At 39.2% G+C, this 25,131-nt stretch overlaps 1 protein-coding gene across 3 annotated transcripts in view; it reads left to right on the top strand.

Annotated features, from left to right (window-relative positions):
* LOC146684646 (metabotropic glutamate receptor 4-like) overlaps positions 1–25,131 on the top strand; it is a 205,144-nt gene that overhangs the window by 50,910 nt on the left and 129,103 nt on the right. For all 3 annotated transcript variants that reach the window (XM_085444965.1, XM_085444964.1, XM_085444966.1), the window contains one exon: positions 16,642–17,649. In XM_085444965.1, the coding sequence (XP_085301091.1) occupies positions 17,116–17,649 (534 nt within the window). In that variant the 5' untranslated portion in view covers positions 16,642–17,115. The remainder of the gene's footprint in view (positions 1–16,641; positions 17,650–25,131) is intronic.

Genomic DNA, 25,131 nt, shown 5'->3' with positions numbered 1-25,131 from the left:
AATATATTTCCTAATTCTAAAACATTTACCATGAGCTTTGGCTGTTTTGTGTTTAATTACCTTCTGCAACTGGAGGGCTAGGTTTTGCTGTTGCCTTTGGTGTATCTATCTACTATCATCAGTACATCAACTGCATATTTGAGGAACTAACCGCTGAAATCAAGAAAAAAATAAAGTATATTGCTCTAACAGCTTGCCTGGGCAAAGATGTGCATCATCACCCTGTGATCAATATCCTGTCGGGTAAACCTATATTTACCTTTCATGAGCTATGGACTTGTTGTGGTGTTGTTTTATTGCACCAGTTCACAACAGCAATTATGTCAAGGCATTTATATTTAAGGGAACAACTGCAAAGCGACAACGGTATTAAAGAGAGAATCTGATGATCTTTAAGAGCGAGGTTCTTAAGAGGTTGAGTCAAGGCGGGAAGGTAGAATTCCTATTAACAGGAAGACACCTCTGGCAGAACCATGCTCAGGGAGGACCGGCCTGTTGAAGTTGAGGAGAATGAGAAGATAGAAAAGAAGCATTGAGAGAGAAAACGAATAACAGACAAAGAAAACCAACAACTACAGGAGACAAGTAAACACTTAATGACATGCATTAATATCCCCTGGGAGCTTCAGTGTCTGGTTCAGCGTCACCTCATTTAGCTGGAACTACAAGCTTAATCAAAAATGAAGCCATCGGCTTTAGTTTTTGAAGCTACCTTTGTATGCTGACATCGCAAAGACATGCAGATTAGGTGAGCTGGAAAGTCAAAGCTGCCTGTAGGTTTGAATCTCACTCTGTTTGTGTCCAAGTGCCCACTGAACTCCATACCTACTGCATGCTAGAATGCACCTTAGTATAGAACCAAAAGTGATTGCAATGACTGCTTTACATTTAGATGCAATAAGGTTTGCATTTGTTAGAAATCTTGCCATTCTGCAAAATACCCGATGACAACAGCAACCCTGTGAAAAAGCTACATGGAATTTTCTGTGTTAAGTCAAGATTTCACTTTCAAATGTAATAGGAGCAAGAGCTACGGTGCCAGTGAGGCCGCCCGGTGACCAATAGATAAAACTCTGAGTGTACCGAGCAGAATCCAGCTGTCACTGTGTGCAAGTGTGAGAGTGTGCTGCAGCATAGCTAAAAAAAAAAAAAAAAAAGCATACATACTCATCTAACCTGCAAACTGAGAAAATATAGGTACATGTGCAGTAAAATGTGATACTGAAATCTTTTTTTCATTATAAAAACATGCTGTGGGTGCTGATAGACTTCAAGTCCAAATGTGTAGCACATCAGACTGAAAGTGAAGTAAAGTTAGATTTGTGCTCAGCTTTTAAGACTGTGATTAGGTTTCTGGAGTACCTACTTGTTTATTTAACTTTATAAAGCAATACATCCATAACTCAGTACACTACTTAATTTGATATTTTAGCCAAGCCACCCTTTCCTCAGTCTCGACTTAGGGTACGTGATTACTATGAATACAAATCATCTTCATAATCCAACAGGGATAAAAACATAATTGTTATTGTCTTCTTCATATTTAATTAGAGGAACACTTTAATTGTTCCTCGGTGAGATACTCAGAAAAACAGCTTTTAAAAAGACCTAATGAAAAAACGTGGACAAGATTTGGTAAATGTTTGAGAGCAAAGTCAGAAAAAGTGCTTCTTAAATCCTGCATTAATTTGAATACTCGTCTCTTCCAATGTGAAAAAATGAAAGTACTTGTTTCAAGTGTCATCATTCCACTCTCGAACAGCTTATCTCCTGAATAAGTCGACTGCAACATTAGACCAATAAGCAGCTGTGTAATGAATCTATTTAAAACCACCTGAGATTAGCCCTTAGGCAGCACCTGATGGGTTTAGTGATCAGCTTTTGTTTCCTCATCAAGAGCCAAAAGATCAGTGCATCACAAGGAGACAAATAGTGCTCCCGTGCTAATCGTCACTCCTGTTTCACATCCAGTATTCAGCTGTCCCATATTCCACAGAGATACTCAGACAAATCTTTTGCATGATTACTTTATGGATCAAAGTCTATCTCAAAGGTTTCTTCAGAGAAAATCCCAATTGCACAATCAGACACCTATTTCCGTCGAGGAGCCTAAAGTTAATGACCGTTTCTCATCTGGGCATCTCCCTGTTTTCCTCTGGCGTTGAGGGTGAATGCTTAATCTTCAGTGGAAGCTGTCGGAACATGATGAATGCCAGCACTAGACCGGCTCTCAAAACTTGCATTAATTTTTAACCACAGTTACTGGAACAAAAAAAATTAAATCAGCTATGTAAGATCACTGCAGAGGTGCACACGAGGCCTGGAAACCTGCACAGGTTTTTGTTGAAACTGTGTTTTGGCGCTTTTGTGCACAGCAGGGTGATTTTTTGGGGACTGTTAACATCTATCGCAAAAAATATTTTGCTTTGATCTCCAAGCAGAGATGGCAGTGATGTGGGGTTGCTCTCCTGCCCAACTCTGGTTCGCAATCAGTGATCAACTACTTTGTTTAAAAAAAATAACAAGACACATGAAAAGAACAATTATGAGGTCCCACGCTTCACTTAAAGCACGGTCTTAAAACAAAGTGAGCTTGGTTTGTACTAAGCTTTGCTACAAAGAGCGGTTCATATTCTCCAACTATCTACTGATAGTTCAGCGAAAGAGACTGAAGGGAGGGATAAAGACGAGTAAAGACAGAACAGGGAAGGGTGAATTATTAATTACTTGTATTCAATAAAAAACCCCAGGATGCACAGAGGATGCCTGTAAATACAGATGCTGCATAGAGAGAGAGAGGGGTTGGGGGGGAAGAAGAATCACAGCATTTCAAAATTTAAGTCTGTCAAATTTTCAGGTGGCTTCTTTTATCCTTGGGAAAATGATGTTTGTGAGAGAAAGACCTTGAAGTTCAGACATGTGGATTTAACTGTGTCGAGACTATACAGGAAGAATATGTTTCCTGCTGAAAGCTACAGAGGAGGCACAAGGCCGTGCCTAGGGTGCTGTAGTGGTACTGTGTATTGACATGGAAGACATACTTACTATTCTATTGCAGTCAGTGGGGGAGTACAGTGAGTCATCTCATTTCAGGCTTTGTTATGGAAAATGACTCTGACAAACTAGAGCAGGCACATAAAGAACATCTTGGAATGTTTGTTAGTGACTTTCTTGTACTTTTAATTTAAAGAAAAGTGAAATCCTGAGATCTGCACACTTAGCTACTGGCCTAAAACCACAATTATTTGTAAGATGTTAAAATATGCACAGTAGTAACAACAAATAGTGATTTGCATTGCTTATGCACCTGTTAAATAATTTCTTGATTCACTGTTGCTTGAACATTTAATTTGCTATTATAATCTTAAAATATGGGCAAATGTTTACATTTCAAATTTACCATTTAATAATTAATGGCAAACACCTGCCCTGTGGGCAATTTTTGCCAAGCCATGTTTTAAAACATAGATTTATGTTGATCATATTATTATTTTTACATTTAAATACATTAATTATACATTATATTTGAATTATATCACTATTTATTATATATTTACTATTTAGTATACAGTGATATAAAAAATTCCTCTTCACCCCTGCGGTCGGTCTGTTCTTCCACCTGAGGGTCCTGCGCAGTGTCTTTGCTGTTCCAAAGACTGCGCTCTTCTAGACAGAGATCTCGGATGTTGTTGCTGGGATCTGCTGGAGCCACTCACCTCGCTTGGGAGACACTGCACCTAGCGCTCCGATTACCTCTGGGACCACTTCACCCTCCACAACTTCTCGTGTTCCTTCTTCCTGATGTTGCTGTCATTCCGTATCGCTTGTCTATCACTACAGCCATCTTCATCTGCTTGTCCACCACTACCATGTTCCGTTGGTTAGCCATGACCAGTTTGTCCGTCTGTATCTGGAAGTCCTACAGGATCTTAGCACGATCATTCTGGACCAGCCTAGGGGGCATCTCCCATTTTGACCTGGGGACTTCCAGGCCATATTCAGCACAGATGTTCCTGCATACTATGCCGGACCACTTGGTTATGGCGTTCCACGTATGTCCTACCTGGTAGCATCTTGCACTTTGCTGTTATGTGCTGGGGCTTCTTTACACAGCTTACATCTCGGGTCTTGCCTGGTTTGGTAGATCCCAGCTTCTATGGATCTTGTGCTCAGAGCTTGTTCCTCTTTCTGTGTTCCTGTGCTGCCATGATTAGATTATGATATGTGTGTGTGTGTTTCTTTGTCTTCTTAGCATTACACTAAAAAGTGTGCAGCAAAGTTTGGGTTTTTTTTACAAAGAAAAATGTACATATACTTGTAAAGTACTCATCATGTCAGGTAAAAGCTCTGTTTCAGTAAAAATTTATCAAAATTGTTATCTTAAGATATTTGTTGTCATACATCTTAAGTCATTTTAGTGTTATATTCAGCAGTCTCACTGCAAAACTGCAAGGCTTAGTTTACTCTAAGTGTGGATTTAATGTTCGATTTGTTGCTGGATAAACCATTTGCTGCGTTTCATTGCCCTTCTCTTTTACCATATTTCATATCTTTGTCCACTCTATTAGCATAAAAAAGGCAGAAAATGGCAAAACAGAAAGAAACACACACTGCCTACTAATTAATACTGGTATTCAGCACTTGGAACTTGTGTGATTGATGGACAGCTGGACAGGCCATCATCATCTCATTTGGAGTTTAACACATCCAGTCCTTGTACCTCACTACTAATTCTTAGCTTACTGTAAGAAGGTCCCCACCCCCAAAAAGTCAGAGCCACTACTTTTCAGTCCTCAAACAGCCCCAGTAGGAGAACAGGTCAGAGGCTTCTAAAGGCAGCAGGATCACAGTGGACAGGCCCTGTAGCAAAGCTTGGGGCAACTGTCACAAAGCCATGTGTTAGACCAGCTCTAAGAGATATATGTATGCATTATGACTGACTTCAGTTCTCCTTGAATTTAAAAGCAGCTGTAAGGTCAAATTTTAGGTTTTGAGTTCACAGCTAAGGCAAGTCAAGGCAAATCTCCAGTCCTGTTTCATGAAAATTGGGAATCTCTCTACAGTAACTGCAAAAAAAATGTAATGCACTGATTTCGAAATAATGTATCTAATTTAAATAGTACAAGAACAAGAGTTTAATGCTTAAACTGAGATATATATATACCCCTTTAGAAGCATTGAATACTGCTTTCAAACAAATCACTTAAGATTTAAAAAAGGGAAGAGAAAATTGTCATAGGTATACCAGCACAGATTAAGCAATTACAGAATGTTAAAATTTCTCTTAGTCCTTTGTTAGTTTGTTTGTGTCTCTGTTGGGTGATACACAAATACTTTCTTCAAGCTACTGAAATATTCATTTGCCTGTATCTGAGCTTGGCTATACCTAGTTACTGGTTTGCAAGACACCATCTGTTAAATATCACAGAAAACTGCTTGGAACAGGGGAAAAAGTGTCAGATTTTAATAAATTGCTCTGCCAACCCAATTACCAATGATGCAAAGCTTACAACCTAATACCCTTTGATTCGCTGTTTGTGTTCCTGTATTCTATCCTCAATCCCGCTCCTCTTGGCAGTGTCATAACACGCTCTTTCAGCCACACTCCAGCTGCCCAGCATGCACATCTGACAAGGAGATGGGTAAAAAAAAAATCACTTTTATAAAATCTTTAGTCTGGGGATTAAATCTGTGTCATCAGACCAAAGGCTGACGGGATACCCTTTGAAGCTGGATAGATCCCTCTAAGAAGAGATGAATGGCAAAATAGAAGAGATTTCAGTGTTGGCAAATAGCATTAAACAAACTGGGCTTTGCTTCTTCTTCTTCTTTTCTTCTTTTTTTTTTTTAGTAATAATGCCACTAAAAAGTAAAAATGACAGCGTGAGGAAGAGAGTGTACCTAAGAGGGTATATGGTTTTTAATGATAGGGACCCTTCAGGAGTGCCAACAAGTATGTAGCCTGATGTGCCAAAAGTCCAACATCAAAGATTGTCCAACACACAGTGGAGTTAGTGTGCTGCAACTAATCGTGCGCATTCTCTAAGAATCACGTCTGCAGAAGCCTGACTAAAGGAAATTATATTAGAAGAAATACGCAGTGATATAAACACAACTTCTTTATTTTCATTACAGCCGTGTTGCATGGATTGTATTCTTGTTCCAGCACTTACTGACTCTTCGAAGTTGAAGGTGGATGTGTGGGATAGTAGGCATACAAAAGGCAGGGCCGTGCATACCAGAGTTTTTCTAGGGAATTTTCTCTCCAGCCCAAAATGAAACGGTCAAGGAGTTAAGGTAGCAGAGTTAAGGTAGAGAAAGCGCTCATGGTAATTGGTATGTGGGGCTGATATTTTGTGAATGCTTTGTGCTACTGTGATACACCAAATATCTTTCTGAAACCAATTTTGTCTTTAGCACAAATGGTAACCAAGTTAGTGAAAGAGCGCTTGGGTTGCTGTCTGTAGCTAAGGGAGCTTTTTACAATTTTTTTGAGGTTATTTACTGCTGAGATGTGATAGACAGAGCTGGTATAGCTGCTATATCTTTGTATTTAAATTATTAGCTTTATCATAAAGATAAGCATGAGAGGGAAACAGCTAACCCGGGTCTTTCCAAACATAACAAAAACAGCATAGAAGTCCCTCTAAAGCCCACGTTTTTATAATTCATAGAATGATTATAATAGTAATAATGATGTAAATGCAAAACTGAAAATTGCTGTTTAACAAGGAAGTATTCAGGTGTTAAAGTGGGCGGGAATTATCCTGAATGGTTTTCTGGCATCCTCAGTTTATAAGCATTTAAATCCAATAGGCAGGTTAATACATATTACTATGAATGAGTTCATATTTCATGATGGCATGGCCCACTTACACCTTCAACACATTACTTGTTTTTTGTTTGTTTTTTTATAAAAAATAAAAGTAAACAAAAACAAACAGGAAACAGAATATTCGAGGACAAAACTGCATAGGTCACAAAACACAGCAAGCATTTCAGATGAAACTATAACACTTAAAAAAATCAATTACAGCCATAAAAGCCAGTTGTTTGTGAAAAGGAAACAGTACAACTTTAAACCACAGTACAAAGCCAGAAATTAAAATTCATGACAGTTCAGCCGAGGTTCCTCCACTGAGGACAAATCAAACCAGAGCATCAATACGTTGTTCTGCACACTGGAGAAAATGTGTTTTTACGGTTGTGCTACTGTGACCTGCTGACACTTATTCAAATCAGTCAGGGTGTAGTCTATTTGGCCTTGCTAGCATCCCACACACTGTGCAGTGACAGAGTTAGAGAGCTACATAGACTACAAGTGCCAGATATTACACTGAATGCCATTGAGCAAGAAAAATCATTAAAATCTCAGGTTATTTGGCCAAAGCACTGAGAGCACTTCTTAAAGCAAAGAGGTTGCATGAAGTATTAGGTTGCTATCATAAATATGAGGTATTTAAGTCTTACAATGCAGTCTCCAAATGTTGGCATATATTCAGGGAGTGGAATAAATGTATTTACTACATTTTAGTGTCTGCCATTGTTTGCTTCACATGGAATATGTTGCAGCACATAAGCCAATGTTCCATCCTGTCACATGCAGCCTGTGCCATTTTTAGAGCCAAACGTAAATGGTGTGGAAACCACACCCATCTGGCACGAAGCATAATTGTGCCAATTAGGTTTGGAGCTCATCCTACATTTCCTCAAAGAAATCATATATCAGAAAGTGATGCAAGATTATTTCCACCACAGCAGCACCAGTGAAAATGGGGTCCAGGTGTTCCACAGTGAAATCATGGCAGGGATGCAGAGCAGTTCCTTGTTGAATGGGTGAAGCGCTGATTGCTTGTGTCTTTTTAAACCAGGAATTATAAGGACAACCTTGGTTTAAAGAATACGGCACAAATGACAAGGTTCTAACAGCTGAAGGAAAAAAGCAGTAAGCCACCAGCCTCCTGTCCTGATTCCCCCGTTGAACACTGAAACCTCATTTTAACTGTGACTTTCACCTGATGGATCATACATAACTTTTGGCTGTAAAAATTTCGGAGAGCTTAAAATGCTTTTGTTTATCCTTTATCTTTTTCAACTATGATGTTGCCTTTGAGTCCCCCTGGAACAGTCAGCTCCCCTCTGCATCCCACGCCTGTATGTAAAGAAATGCACAGGAGAAGTGACTGGTGTTCTCGTGATAAAAATTCCACTTTAACCATTCGAGCATGCCTCAACATTGAAACCCTCTTTGACAGGGTGGCAGCAAGCAGAGGGATGCAGTATTCATAGCTTCTGTCTCCGGGAGCGCAGATAAACCCAGGCTATACTTAGAAGCTCAATGTGTGATTTGAAATATGTGATTCCTCACAAATACGTCTTTGCCCTCCTATTGTTGCCACAGAAGGAGGTACATTTGGAGCATTTGCTTTTGGTGACAAAACTCTCTCGTCTGCACACTCTGAAATGTGCTCAGCTCTGTTAGCCAGCTATTACTTGACTATTAGGGTGCTGCTCTTGGGGAGAGATTTATTGGATTCAGACAGCGCTTAACATGGCAGCTGCCAGAGTCTTCCTTCATTTGATTACTATGTAGCAGACACAAGAAATGTTTCATTTTGTCATCAAGACAAAAAGAAATTGGCCGGTTAGCTTAGTTTTTAGCTTTTTCGCTGTCATCTAATTTCCACTTTGGGCAGGAGAAAGAATGTTAATGTACTAACTACCAAAAAGGCTTAGACTGAGTCCTTACTGAGAACAATATATTTCAAATTTAGCTTTTTTTCTGTCTCTTATTCATCTCGCCCTGAATGAATAGTGCATTGATCTGCAGCACAAGTGTCACAGCTTTCCTTATCTATAAGTTCAATCACTTGTGCTCATTCTCACTTGGTTAAAGATCACTTTTGAAGTGGGATGCATTATAGCACAGTGATTTTATAGATTGCTTTGCGAGTTGCTATTTGAGAGTGTCTGCACCCTTGTTTTGAGTAAATCGAGTTAAGCTGCAGTTAAATCTTCATACTGTCCAGTCCTTCTGTCTGTCTCGTTTAGCACATTATGGACATTCTGACTCAAGCACTTACAAAATGCCGCGCTTAGCTCCTCAACAGGAAAGCTCAAAGGCTGCTTTTTGTCTGTTGATGTTGTAAACTGCAGCGTGTCATGAAAAATTAGTTCAAGCAAAATGGGACACACACAAAGCCTCAGCTGGCTCTTATACACACATTTCTTATCTTTCCTTCTCTTGAAGAAAAATCTGTTTTGAATTAGATATAACTGAAACACAAGGACAAAGTCTTATCATTTCTATACGACTACAATCCCGCCAGGATTAATTGCTCATGTGTGTGTGTGTGTTGAGCTTTGAAGAATTTGGTCATGAATAATTCAGATTTTACATACATGACATGGCTTAAAATGACATGTACGAGAAATTGCATCTTGTAACCCATTTAAGTATAAAGGGTATTTAACTACTGCAGTGCTACAACTGACAAACAGTTTAATTCGGGGATCCTCTTTAGGGATCGTCTTGATTTTCAGAGACAGCAAAGAGGTTCTAGCTGAGAGAAGGATATTACTCACTTTTTTCAGACCAGACCAGAGCTTTTTGTGTGTGAGTGTCTACATGCAGTCTGCACTGATGTGTAAATGTATAAATAAATAAATAAATCACATTTGGGATCATTTTCATAACAAAGAGGCTATTTTGCCAGATCAGTGCAGTAGAAACAGGAAAGAAATAGACCTGTGAATCTTAAACCTCATTATTATCCAACTATGACCTCTTTAAAGAATTGTTGTGTCCCGTTCTGCATTTTTCCTGTTAGATGTTCTCCACAGATCTCCACATCTTCCCTTTTACCCCAGGACAGCAACATAGACTGTTTATTAATGGAATCTGCATATTGCATGGAGAAAGTGTTAATGAGCGAGCGTGAATCGGTGAATCTCCAGCTCTGTTGGAGTGAGCTAATGGACAGTACCCTGGAGAGGGGTAAGGAGGTAGTGGAGCAAAGGGGAATTAGCTTTGAGGTGGGTGTCTGATGTCTGTTATAAAGAGGGAATGAATGCAGATAGCCTACTATATAAAGTTACAATGCATGTAATGAAGCTTCGTGCTTGCTTCCCTCTGCTTTCTAGTTCTTTCAAGCACTTTCTATGGCCCTGCACTCTTGTACCCTTGTTTTTGTCTTCTTCCTTCAATGACTCATCTTCCAGGGAAAATTTCACTCTGAATTAATGTGACACTTATTCAAATTATGATGCACCTGTAGAGATTTGTGTAACATTTTCCACAAAGGTTATTCTGTACTCTTACTAGGAAACTAGTTATGCTCTATCTGTCCCATCATCTTGCACAGAGGTTTTCAAACTGTGAAGCAGAGTTAGGGGGGTGGGGAGTCAAGCGGGGATACTGCGTGAGAAGAAAGACAATTAAGGTATTAAAACCCATAATGCCCAATGGCCACAATTTGAGTCAGTGTCGGCTCCTTCTCAGAGTCACAATTTATAAAATCGAAACACGTGGACACGATACACGTATTTTTAGGTTCTGAAAAGAAAAGAACAGAACAACTTTATTTACTGTGTACAGCAGCTTTTAACAAGGGGATACTGAGTATTTTTGTGCAAGAGTAAAATGGCACAAAGAAGTAAACTCAGCACAAGACAATACAATCAATTTTCTTTTTTTTTTATGAGACTATTTAACAAGTCCTTTCTAACACGCGCCTCTTATCATAGATTGAGGTGTAAATAAACTAGTTTCATCATGAAAACCATAACTAATGAGATTTTGTTTTTAGAAGATCAGTTTTTACTCTGCTCTGCAAAAGCAGAGGCTGTTTTTCTGCCAGTGCCTTTATTGTCAAAAAACAATAGGTATTAGAGGCTGACGTCAATAATCATTAGGCTCATGTTTATTTTGTACAGTTTTTCAGCAGAAACTAATGTAGAAAATGTTAGTGTCATAAAAGAGTGAGGAAGAGAGAGAGCTAAAGAAATTCTCTCCTCTAATGGACTCCTGTTGAAAAGACGATTAAAAACCTAAAAACAGCTTTCAAACGCTTCGTCGCAAGAAGCTAAATTCCTACATGTTTTGAAGGAAACATAAGGTGGAACAGATTATGTTTTGTAAAAGAGGAAAGCTTTCGAATATGTACCTAGGAAGTTGCAAAAATTGTTTCGTACCAAAGGTATGAGTCAAATAGTCCAGTCTAATATCCAACATTATTTGAAATTATAATTGCGCTTTGGTACTAGCAGCCCTTTGGTAGGAGTAGAATAAGATTGTGGTGTAGTTCAATATAGTAGATGTAACCTTAACAATAGTGCCTAAAAAAATCACAGATGTAACTCTAGAGCCAACTTATAGACATGATTCTCAAAGTCTTTGGGCTTTATATGTCTTCCATCCATCCCAACCAGCTCCTTATAATTTGTGGTTCAAAGAGGAAGGACTTTAATCACTTCTAGTGTAAAAATGTTGCCTCTGAAAATAAGCGAGCAAGTGATAACATTTGTCACCAGCGAAAATGTGAAAACAATCCTTCTCAAGCAGCCACATTTATATGCACAGTTGAAAAACATTACTGTAAAAAACACAGTTGAGATGATGTAAATAGGTATAAACAAAGGGCTCGAAAAAAACACTTTGAGCAAACCAGCCCACAGACATGCAGAGAGTGTGACGTTCTCCATTCTGAGGACTTTATCGCTACTCTCGGCTGTGATCATATTGGTCTTTTGGGCCTAAGTATCTCCTCTGCTGAAGCATAACGGCCAAAACAGAAGTTCCACGTTGGATTAGGATATCACTGTCAGGCAGTGCCCAGTACAGCTTTGACAGACCTATTAGCAGGTTGCATGTTTTTGTGAGGCTTCGCAGTTACAACTGAATGCAAAATTGAGCCTGTGTCTCGCTGCATTTCTTTTGAGCTTTATAGGATGTTCAAAGAAGCTGAACAATAGTAAAACTGGAGATCATTATTTAATAAAAAGGCCATGCAACACAAACTCAAGACATGTGACAAGTTCACCAGCGGCAGTGGTTTTTCAGCTATTATGAATAGCTGAAATGTTATTCACACGATGTGAAAGCTGCATTTTAACTGTGAATGTGGTTTCGGGGTGGGAAGGTGCGGCTGTGTGTGGCTGTTATAATCCTGGTGATGTCTTTTTCTTGTATAAAGTGCGAAGTGAAACTCAAACTACGGCTAATGCCAGACTTGGTTTAAAAATTAGACAAACAAAGATCTTTTTATAGCAAGGCATTTGCTGATTTGGCTGCACTTCCTCAAACAGTCTGGGTGGGAGTTTGCTTGTCAGTCTGGCTTTGTCGTGGCTGGCAAGTAGCCAACGGCTGATTCAAAATTTTGAATTGCTGTTGACAATCTTTGATCGTTTGGCCATTTGTACTTTTCCAAACTATTTCTGAGACAGTGTATACGAGTCCCTCCGTTTTAGTATTTAATCCTTTTGCAGCTCTTCATTACTTAAATCAAGAGCAACTCAGCTCCCTGACATTTGCTGCATAACAAATGTCAGTAAAATTCAACCACTAAAAACGAAATAAATAAATAAATATGTGACATCATCAAATAGTCCTAAGTGTCATTTGATGCCAGCCAAAATCTATAATTTTGTAATGACTTGAAAACGAAACGACTTGAAAACAAAAAATGATAACCCTTTCCATTACCTTTACTAACCCTAAAGCCAATTTAAAAACAATAAAACTTTGGAAGTTAGGGTTTAAATTGTTTTGAAATTATTGCTTTATTTATAATAATGTGCAATAGTCTTGAGTTACCCCTCATTTCATTATTCTTTGATTCTATGAACCAGACTTTCTTTTAATTATTAAAGTGATCCTGATCTTACTGGCAGCCTGTAATCTATTTCCATTTCTTTTGTTGAAATGGCAAAAACAGTATTTTTGCACTAACAAGATGATTCCTAAAGAGCTATTGGATAAAAGCTTGGCATATTTTCGCATGGTGGGCACTGTCTTCTTAAAAGGTTTGAGGTAACTAGCTACGGGAAGGAGAAAAGAAAGAAGTTGTAGGCCAAAAAATAACTATCTACAACAGATGAACAGTATCTGACAGTCATGTTCTTAAGAATCAGGAAAAAGAAAATCCAGCAATGACCTGCCACATGAGCTGAGAGATGCATTTGGCTCTTCAGTTGATCCATCTATCATCAGAAATGGTCTCAGAGGAACGCTGGCTAACAAGAGTCCAGTCTTAAGGAAGTGAAACAGGCAGATTAAATTGAAGTAAGCCATATAAAACATCAATTGCACTAAAATTACTAAAAATAATTACATTTTTTCTTCAGATCATTGTAAGTGTGTATAGAGGAGTACAGCAGTGAGTAAAACACAGTGGCGACTCTGTCATGGTTTGGGGCTGCATTTCATTTGGTGGTGTTGTGCATCATGTCAGAAGTGATGGAATTATGAGTGCAGAAAAGTTAGATTTCAGTCAAGCAGTACCAGTGGAAAGTGTCGGACTGGCAACAGCTTCATTTGTCAGGATGAAAATATTCCTGAACACATTGTCAGTGCAGTAAGAGCATACCTGGATAGAAAAGCAAATAGTGTAACACTGTCAGTCATGGACTGGCCTCCCCAGAGTCCAAACCTTAACATTGTTGAAACAGCGTGGGATCATCTTGACAGGGATTGAAACAAAAGGCAGCCAACATTCAAAGAAGAGCTTTGAATGTCCTTCAAGAAGCTTAGGGAACTATTCCTGAAGAAATTACAAGCCTGCCAAAGAGGTTTCAGGCTGTGCTGAAGAATAAAGGTGATCATACCAAGTACTAACTTTCAAATTTGTTAGAATTGAACAAACCCTGTATTTCCAGGTATGTTTGCACATTTCAATAAAACACTGCACCCATTTTCCTAGCAAAATATAAAGAAATGAGGGGTGACTTCTGCACAGTACATTGCACATTTCACAAAGCTTCATTGTCTTTTGAATTGGAGACACACTTCAGTAAATACTGTCTACAAATTAGTCTATAGAAATGTGTAATTCCATTTAAGTGAAACTTTTACTGGAGTAAAACCTTAGCCCTGTCAGCTGTCAGTGTGGTAATGCTTACAGCAGCAGGGGACTCTGGTTGAGTGCAGAGGAAACCACAGCTCCTCCTCATAGCAGTGAGGGGAGACAGTCGCTATGTGGATTCTGCATTTTACCCCCAACTCATACTCTGAGCAGACAGCTGATGTTTTTCTGCTCTGCCCATCTGGGCCTTGTGACTAAACATCTGGTAAAGCTGCCACTGTGTATGCCGTGTTCCAGAGTGATGACAGTGAAGGTACTGCTGTCCACCTCTTCTAAAAAGATCTTGAGAGGTAGGCAGGACTTCATCTTCACATGTCAAGGCTTATTCTTAGAATGTGACTCAATTACCAGAGTATTGTCCAGCTCTCAAGGCATTTATCTGGTTGTTTTGTGGAGAGGTGCACTGTAATTATCTTGATTGTGGCTGCTTAGTGTGTAATCAAAATGATAATTGGATGGGCTGATTTAAAATAAGACGTTCCCAGCCTGGAGCTTTTGTCCCCACTTTACGGGGTGGTACATGGAATTTTGTTTTACAATATAACAAAGATAAATACAGTTGTTGAATTTTGGGCCACCAATGCTTAAAATCTTTTAAAAATTGTCACGATCATGGGTCTCTGACCCAGCGTTTCCAGTTTATATTTTGAGTTCTTAAGTTATTCCTTGAAATATGTTGAGTAATAGGATTATCATTTGGTTGCCTTAAGTTTAGTCTAGCTATGTTTCACTCTTCTGTGTTAGTCTGTCATGTTTCTTGTCTTCTTGTTCATGTTGTCAAGCTTGCGCTATCATGTCTATGTCGTTCCATGCTGTTTCCTGTTTTATTTTGAAAGTCTGTGTCCAACATGGTCAGCTCGTTCTGTCACAGTGTGCCGAAGCAGACTGTATGAATTGTGAATAGTAGACCCAAATACAGACATAAAAGAATGTGGAAGAAAACTTGATATTAATATATTGATATGGCTGATAAAAAGGTGATAAAAATGTGCAAAAAATGCATGTTAATAGTGGTGAAAAAGCAGGCATTACTCCATCATCATTATCCTTACCCCCATTTTAAACTATTCGTCAGGTTACTTTTCCACCCATTTGTCTATTTTCAACTCTTTTCATATTTAAACCCATGTAGCTACCTTTCCCTCTGCCTTCTCTTCGAGGCTTTCCCCCAGAATGGGATGTTTTGCAGTGACTGGTAGGCTTTCATCCATTATGAATGCTATGTTTTAGAAGGATAATCTGTGCAGAATGATATAAATATCTCCTTTTGGTTCCCAGCAGGATGGGAGAGGCAGAACAAGACAGGCCACTGTTCAGCGTTAGCGCTGTATCTTTATAATTTGATATGAAGTCTAAAGTAAAAGAAAGCAACACAAACATGCGACGAGCACAAACAAGGCTGTCTATAATTCACGATACACAGCAAATCTCTTGACCCCTCCACTTCTGAGACAGCTAGCCAAGTTTTTTTTTGCAAAATTAGAGAAAAATGTTAAAATAAAAAACAGCTATTACTACACTACACTTCCATTTGCATTAAAATAACTTCAGATATAACCAATCGGAAGTGATGGTCTGACAGCTGGTGCATTGTAGCGCAACTTTGTGATCCTAAGAGAATTTTTGCCCTTTGTGTCCTCTGTTACAGGCTGAAACACAGCAGGGGGCTGTATGTTAGCATACAAAACCAGCATGAAGGAAAGTCTGACAGATATGTGTGTGTGTGTGATGGTCAATTGAGAGAGAGGGACAACTGCAGGCTTCTCCCACTGTGTCCAGATCCATTGCTCTATTAGTCTGGCGCTGTGGAGGAAGCCAGTTGTCTTTGAAAGAATATACAAGGACACACACAGACACAAACATACACACATATATAAATAGAGTACAGCTGATACAAAGGATTGGAAAGGCTATGAGGGATAAGATGTGCAAAGAGTGAATAAGTTCACAAGTCAAAGAAAGTGGTTTTTGATTTTCAGAATCATGTGCTCTTAATTTGCTAGCGTGTTTCATAACCTTTGGTATAACGCTCTGGAGGCGATCTACATGAAGAGAGCAGTGTGCCGTTATAAAGCCTATGGAACTCTGCCAACCAGGAGCAAATCAGTTATGCTCAAGGCAGATAGAAATAATTCATTGCAGTACTCTGAAAGCAGTTGAGGCATGGGTGCAACACAGAATAGATTTCCTGTGTATAGTGCTGGGTTCTGGTATTATTTCTGCTTGAATCTAAGAATCGACAAACTAGACTAGAGCTTTGGCTGTCCAAAGCTAGCATTATGTGCCCCTTTGAATATGATGTCAATTAAAAAAGCATGCGTGACATTGCAGCTTCTCTAACACACACTAACCATAAAGTGTGCCTTTTCTAGGAGATTCTACAAAGAGAAAACCTTAACATTGACTGACACTAATAAAAGGCCAAACCCTGCATAAAGCCATCTTTATTGAAATTTAATGACTGAGATTCCATTCCATCTTTCATTTCCTTTTATTTCCAAAAGTGGCTTTTCCTGCTCTTTTCTTCAGGGCCTCTGACACCTCTTCTCTCTCTTTGCAGGCACCCACTGTGGAGCCCACTGGCTGGCCTTGTAACTTTCTGCCTGTTTGACACACCAAGAGGAAAGCTAAATGCACCTGAGTGATTCTGGAGAACCAGAGAAGAGAGGCAAGCTTCCCACCTTTGTTCTTGCCTTATGAGAGCTGCTCTCTGTGGACTCCACCTCAGAACACTCTGTACTGTTTAGTTACTGCATGTATCCACAACTCTAAGGTGCAGGAAAAGTGAGTGAAACACAAAGAGGAAAGAAGAAAGGGTAAGAGATAAAGAGAGCACAGCTGCATAATTAGTATTAGCGAATTTGTTGCAGAGCTAGAAACCATGAGAAGAGACTTCTGAAGACAACCGTGCTCTGAAAAATATTGCGGCTAAACCTTCAGGACATTTGTATGTGTGTGCGGGTATATGTGTGCACACCTCTTTCATTTTCAAAGGACTTGAATTTGTATTTGGATGCGGGTTTAGCCTTTCATTATGACTCTGCAAAGAGGCTTTGAGAGAGCATGGATTGGCTGCCACAAAGGTGTCTGCTGCTGGGTGTTGCTGCTGGCTTGTTATGTCTTGATCTCCTTGGCTGCCAAACCGAAAATGCCGGGCCATACACACCTAAACTCAATACGTATTGATGGGGACATATCCCTAGGCGGGCTGTTTCCGGTGCACGCGAGAGGAAATGACGGCAAAGCTTGTGGAGAGCTGAAGAAGGAGAAAGGAATCCATAGGCTGGAGGCCATGTTATTTGCCCTGGATCGTATCAATAATGACAATGAGCTGCTGCCTAATATCACTCTGGGGGCACGCATACTGGACACCTGCTCACGGGACACCCACGCTCTGGAACAGTCACTGACATTTGTTCAGGCACTGATTGAGAAAGACTCAACTGATGTCAAATGTCTCAGCGGAGGGCCGCCCATCATCACTAAGCCCGAGAGAGTGGTGGGAGTAATTGGTGCATCTGCCAGCTCCGTGTCAATCATGGTAGCCAACATTTTGCGTCTCTTCAAGGTCAGTTTGCTCTTCAGTATATACTTCCTATTTTCCTTTTTCTAATCATGTTTGGAAAGTGCTTTTTACATGGAACACCTCAAAACATATCCTGTGCAGCAAACTTAAATTCACTAGACTTTCAATGAAAAACAGTATAACCAATATTACACCACATCAGCATCACCACACTGTAAATATAGTATAAAAAAGTAAACACAACCTCTCCGAGGCCATGTTCCTCCTGCTTTCCTATATGTCTTTTCTTCACAAGTCTAACTGACATCAGTTTCAAACATTTTCCTACTGTCCAGAAAATTAGGTGCTAATCATTATACCATAATTCTGCTCACTGATGACATTAATTTGCCAATGGTCGTCAGTCAGCCCTCTTCTAATTAATTCAGGGAAGCCATGCATGGCATCGTGAGCTCCCTGCACTACTATTGGACATAGAGTATAAAATGAGACTGCATTTTTTTGGGTTAACAGATGTGAAATGTGCGAATGAGAACAAAACATAAACAATATTTGACAAAGTTTATATAATACCTGCTTAATGCTGTCAAACCAAACTACAGGCGACATCCAAACTAATGAGCATAAGGACTGTGTCTTTGTTTTAGACTTGGTAGCAGTGAGAAAACAGTGGTTATGCATTGAAACCCTCAGTCTATGAAGACAAGTGAGGATCTCTAATTAGTTATTCATGAATTCACTAACTAACAATTTGCAAGTCAATCTGTATGAATGTAACTGTCTGAGGACTGAACATATACTATATGAGGGGCTTACTTTTCCTCTTCCTTTTATCCTTTAAGCTTTAAGAGACTATTGAGGAGCAGAGAAGATAGTTAGAGCTTCCACTGTTGTTCAAATTATAGGTAATACTTTAGATAGCCTTTGTGATATTTACACAGACTTTATCTGTTAAAAGAAGATCAGGTCAGTAACACCTGCTGTGACACTGATTTAACTTCTTTTAAGTTCTACCAGCCAGCCGCTAAGGTCAACGAATGTCTCAACAGAAAGAGTAGAAAGGTACATAGTACAATATTCCATCCTAAAGAAGCCTGATTGGTGTCAAAGAATGAGACTCCAAATTCTCCAAAGTACTGGAGTGACTTCTTCTTTTTCTGGTGCCATGCTAAAATCTGTCACAAAACCTTGTAATTATTGTACCCACTGAGCAATATGAAGTTGGTGACACAGCTCACACAGGAACTGTGTTACTGCACAGCAAGGCAGAGGAAAGCAGTCAACACAGCTTGGTGAGTACAAAGCCCCAACAGCCTACGACATGTGTCAACATCAGTTCAGCCTGTACAGGACTCCATTTTTTACGAGTCGATATGAGATGTTACCACAGCGCTCGTCATCATCTTTTCTGCTCAAGCCAAAACATAACAACTATGAGACATTTCTTAGCAGAGAGCACAAACACTGAAAAGCAAGAGCTGAAATACACCAACACATGCACCTTTAAACTTCATGCAGAGGGCAAGATGGCAAGCACAAAGACACCAGACGCAGTTTTCAAGACGTAGCTAAGATGTGTATCCAGGGAGGCCAAAAAGCCTCCAATGACTGCTGCACCTCATGCTGCTCTACAGCTCTCCAATAGCAAATTTCCCACCAAACAAGGCTGCCAGGACTCCTTGTGGAGGGCGCACGAACTGCCAGAGGAGGGCCTGTCCACTCACAGGCTTGTGAGACATCTTCACACAGCTAATTGGCAAGCTTGTGTTTGGACAGGAGTTTGCCAGTGAGATGTTGTGTGTTCCAAATTGCATGCCAAATCCTGTTGTGGGAATAAATTATTTTGCCTTTTCCTTTTTTCCTCCTCTAAAGGGCATAGAGCTGCACCATCCAAAACACAGTGTTCTTGGGCAAAGAGTTTCCTCTGATTGTAGTGCAACTCATATTTTTGATAGGTCTTGGATGGGCTGGGGTGGACAAATTATTTACCCTAGAGGCTCAAGCCAGAATAAGCAGCAATCCTTTTTGACGGACAATGGCCTTAAAGGTATCTGCCCAGTGGGCTCGAACAGCCTCCTTGACAGGGCCTTGAGAACGACTTGGCAAATCCCTCTAAGGGGCAGAGGAGAACACTACAGAATGCTTCTAGTGCACTTCAAGTAGCAAACACTATACAATATTTCAAGAGATGGCTGATAAAAACAACCTTTTTACAGAAAAATCATTGCAAAGATAATAAGACATACACTTTGATATTTGAAAAAGACAAACACGTCTATAACAAAGGCAGCTGGAAACAGAGCAGTGGACATATTACAGAGTTTGTATATTGTATTTTACTGTATTTTCCTACACAAGGAAGTTATCTTTAAATGCTCACACAAGCACTGAATGGCCAAATCCACTTTTATGTGCATTCCTAGAATCTCCAGTCTGTCCTTGACATGGTGCATGTAATGTGAGGTATTGGGAGCAGCTATCAGCTGAGCATGTTATGTATATCACAGTGCTGACGCTGAATTACCATGACCTACTCTAGTGCAGCTCTCTGTTATGGCAGTAGAACCAAATGGGAAGAGAGAAAGCTTTTAGGTAATGGAACACATGTGAATGCGTCAGCCTTCAATAGTCATCGACTAACAGGCAAAAAAAACAAGGAGGTCTTCTATCACTGCATTTCCTGCTTTATTTAAAAAAAAAAAACATGGGAAGTAAACAGGCTGATCATAGGGCTGCTACTTCATAGAAAAGGAAACAGAGTGCAGATAAGTAACGAATTGATTGATTTGATTTGTTTGTAATCCTTTTACATGTTGGATCATCTCTGATCAATTATAGGGACAATTATTACTATTATTATTATTTTTGTATTCACCTTAAATATGGCAGATAGTTAAGCACACTGAAAGACAGTCTGGAAAATAGGCACTGATCAGTGTGACTGAATTAGAAATATATATATATCTATATATAGCTATATAGATATATATAACAGACACAACAGGTAAATATGGTTTTCCCCTTGGGTTGTGTTTCTGTCTTTGATGATGCTTATCCCCCCACCAAATGCTTTATAGGAGCTGCAAAAAAGAAAAAAAAGAAAAGTTAGTTTCAATAATAGTGGCAAAGCTTCTTAAGGTTTTTTGTTAAATATATTCCTGTGTATAGTATTTCAAATATATATTGTTGAGAACTGGGAAGACTTAAAAGCCTTTAATCAACTTATCTTCTATTTTGTACTTGACAGGCGGAACAAATTTTTATGAATCATACTGATAGAGAAACAGGAAGCCATGGAAATGTGATTTGTAGGGGGCCCAGAAGTGGCCCCAGGTGAAAAAAAATAACACAGGGTTTAATATTTTGAAAAAATATTAACACTACACCAGATCACAAAATGGTTTTGCATATATACTCATGTGTCTCTCTCTCTCTTTCTCGATATATATATATATATATATATATATATATAATTATTTTTTTTAATTTATTTATTTATTTAGGATTCAATGTTTGTGTTTAATACTTAAATGATTTTAGCAGGATGTTCCTATTTTGCTTAGGTTCGCTCCATCATATCCACCATCCTCTTTAATACTCCCCTGCAGTATATTACTTGATTCCTCTGTTAACTGATGTTTAGCTAAATATAGCAAGTTATAGTATAATAAAACAGTTGATCTGAATTTTAGTGTATTTGTCTGCGTAAATAATACAGGTGTACCTTGCTCCAAGGTACTACTACTGTGGCTAAAAAAAGAAAAGAAAAAAGAACCTATAAGGTTTAGAGCCCCTACCATGCTTTAAGGCAAAGTACAGCAATTTAAGAAACACTGGTTTTCATGTTCTCGTAGTGCCAGTGGAAAAGAAAACCCCTAAAAAATAATCTCATTGCCTGAAAGTTGTTCAAAGGCATTGTGTGGGACATGCAGGCAATAATTAATTAAGGCAGATGTGGACAAATCAGTTTGTGGGATTGTAGTTAAAAACAGGTGCAGAAACAGTATGTATGTAACATGTAACAACATGTATGTATGCCATAGGCTGGTTGTTCTATTAAAAACCTGCAACTATAAACTTTCATCATAGCTTTTTCGAACAAATACTATTTGCATTTTAAACTGTTGAAAATCAGGGTGTAAAAGTTATTGAGGTCCATCGGAAGCCACTCTCTTTCTTCCTTTAAGGATATAGACTACTGGTAAGTAAAGCTAACGTATTACTTTCGCACAGCACTGCTCGTCACATTCAGACTGTTTTTCTCCATCATTAACGTCACATAAAAACACAAGTGGGGCTCCTTTGTGTGGTAAGGAAGGTTCCACATCACCATTTCTGCTGACAAACACTCGGTGTAGCTTCTTTCAGCTTATGTCTTTTATGTTCACCTGAGAGGTTGGGCTGAAGCTGAATGATGATGCTGATGAGTCCCTTTGACCTCCAGTACATCGTACATTGGTGTATGAGTGATCATTTCAGAAGCTACTTTCGGCTTTATGTGTAACTCAAGTTATTTCATTGCGTTCTCCTAATAATTTGATTGACAGGGCACACAAATGAAAGAATGCAAACTCAACATATTGGAACCAGTGCTGCTTGCAATCTTGATCACTGCAATTGTTTCTCAGCTCGTTGCTTATGGGTTTTTCCTTATCCTCCTTAGTGGAGGAGTGGCTGAGGGTGTAGTGTTTGCTCAGCACTTCAGAGCAGCCAGGATTCCGTCCCCATGGTGCTCCATGAATATTTTACTATATTGTTACGTAATTTACGCCCAGGGATTGGGGTTGAAAGCTCTCTCTATTCATTCCCTCATCACTGGGTCTAGCTCTTGGTGTGTTTTCATTTTTCGGGTCTTTATATTACCATATAAGCAGGAGCAAAGTGCACCAGCACTTGAAATAATTAGTGATTGGTTGCTTATGATACTCAAGATAGACTGTGTGTAATTAAAGCCCCAGGCTTTTAATTGTATCTCTTATACATCATGGAAAACAGCCCCACTGACTGGCTTGAGGAATATAGTTGCTGCAGTCAGAGAGTGCAGGAGCATGCACCTTGTTTCACGTATAGAAGCTGACTTGCTGAGACAATCATAAGCTTTTAGACAAAGAAGGGGAAGCTATGGCAACTTGTGCACAGCAGCTCTCTAGATTAGGTACAAGCAAGCACAGTCAGTCTGGAGTAATTTCCATGGTGGAGATGTGAGTTTGGAACAGTGGAGACAGATGGAAGGAAGAGAGCAGAGGCGTTAGCTGTGTATACTGCGAAAGCAGCTCAAAGAAGAAGGTTATCTACTGACAGGTGACAAATCAAGGGAATAACCGGAATCCTTGACCCTTTTAGTGAGGGGATCTGATGATTTTTATATTGTGTGGGGCATTTTCCTTGAATAGTTTGAATCACCATAAATCAGTTTAAACCGACGGATCATTGCTATTTGTTGAGTTATTGGGAAGTATCATTAAGGGAGTGACCTTTGTCAGTATAACTATGACCCAATCCATAGAATGCACAGGTGTCACTAAATGGTTTACTGATGGGAAATGCTTTTCACCAGTTTCTTAGAAAGCACTCTTCACCATCATTAGCAAAACATCAAACGATAGAATATCTTTTGGAAGGATGGTGGTCCATTCCTTAAGCAGAGTTCAGTCGACATACTTGACAAAAATCAGTACCAGGCAAACTCAAGCTGCTACTAAAATATTTTATGTTGGTTTTTCCTGTAATTTGTCATCCTTCTGCAGCTGCCTGTTGTGCTGTCTGTGAAGCAGAGACCTTGCATCCGCCTCTCTCCTCCCTCATTAGAGGCAGAGCCCCTCAGGCACAGTGCCTTACTCCTCCTCAGCATTTCACTGTTGAGACAGGGCTCTTATTGGATTACCCAATCAGCCCACAGTGACGATAGGCTGAAAGCTTTAAAGGATCTCAAAAATCTGCACGTGCTTTTTACTTTCTCTTGTTAATGGCCCGTCCATTCATCCAGACATTAATGTATATATTATTTATTAATGTCACTGTCGGACCTGAATAAAAATGGCATTAAAAAAATCGGTATTGTATGTTAATAATGGATTAATCTGTTATGTTAAGACGAGCTGTAAGTGAAAATATTATTTACACATATTTTAGACGAAAAGGAGCGCACACAAATTTAAAGCCTTTATTTGTGCAAAAAGGCTGAGACACCACTATATCATCATCAGTCACACTGGAGACCATAGCAAACCATTTGTGACAATCCATACCTGAAGGGTATAAAGCAAGTTCAACAAAGCCAGGCTTTCTTTGTGTCAGCTGGGTTGATAAAAAACGTTGACCCCATCGAAAGATAATTGGTATCACAGTGGTGGTTATAAACCCAGGCTTTCTGCTTTTGCCTCTGTGTGCGCTCACATAAAAGAGCGTTTTACATGTCATTTGACTCTTTGTCTGCCCAAAATCAAGCTGAGCACTGCCTACTCCAATCATAGACATTATTAGGAACAGGTGATATGAAAACAGTAAAAAAAAAAAAACCCAGTGTGCAACAAATAAGACAAATTGGTAATGCTGCAGAAAATCATGTGAATCATGTGATCATCACAACATATTAGTACAGCAAAGAATCTATATTGCACTAAAAGAATATGATAAATTCTATTCTAAATAAAAGCTTCAGTAAAAATATGGCGCCTCTAGCAGCTCTTAAAGTGAAACATTTAATAATAAGCTGTTCTCCACCAGGTTACATGTTCAGCCTTAGTTACTATGGTGATCACACCAGGTAAAAAGAGAGCCATCTTTTTGACACACTGAAAACTCTCACTTAAGTTCAACAGCTTGATAACTAATCCATCTTTTTTGTAGGACGTCCTTCTGGTGTACTGTTCAGTTATCATTGTATAATTGGTTAAACAGGAAATTGAATGTATTAATAATAATAAATCTCCAGGAGAGAGTAACTGTGAAACATCAGCCTGTTTGAATCAGTGTACTCCACCTTCTTTCCTCCTTTGACAGTTTGACCTATAGCGTTGAGAAGCACCTGATTCTGCTTCATTGCCACTGGACATATTTTGCTATTTAGTTAGTAAATGCTCCATAAAATTGCTATTTTTTTTCTTGGGAGGACAAGATGTGACTGTTATGAAGTTTTCCTTTATAGCATGGTGACCTTTCTGTGAGGGTTTATCACTACAACTTACCCATTTCACATTACCAAAGCCATTTGACCCACTGCTCAAATAACACAATGATTAGGGAAACATAGGATGTCTCTAACTTGATGGACAAGATGACTCTCTCAGCGCTTGATGGTTTTATAATGAGAATGGTTTAAATGCCTGAAATTAATGGGAACCTTGGTGTAATAAGTCATCCCACAAAATAATAGTGGTATGGCTACATGTGACACTTTGACTTGTCAGTGCTTTATTTCGCGGGCAGCCTCAGGTGTGCCTTGACAAATTCCCTGAGGCTCAACATCCTGGAACTAGGTGATGATTAAGAAGAGAAGGCTTTGAACACGAGAACTCATTCTGA

The sequence above is a fragment of the Copadichromis virginalis genome, linkage group LG20, assembly GCF_057382275.1.
Source record: "Copadichromis virginalis isolate Kocher_CV1m ecotype Utaka linkage group LG20, C_Virginalis_male_GT1.1, whole genome shotgun sequence".
NCBI lineage: Eukaryota > Metazoa > Chordata > Actinopteri > Cichliformes > Cichlidae > Copadichromis > Copadichromis virginalis.
The sequence above is the reverse complement of the archived record's forward strand: the minus strand, read 5'-3'. Positions and strand labels throughout refer to the sequence as shown.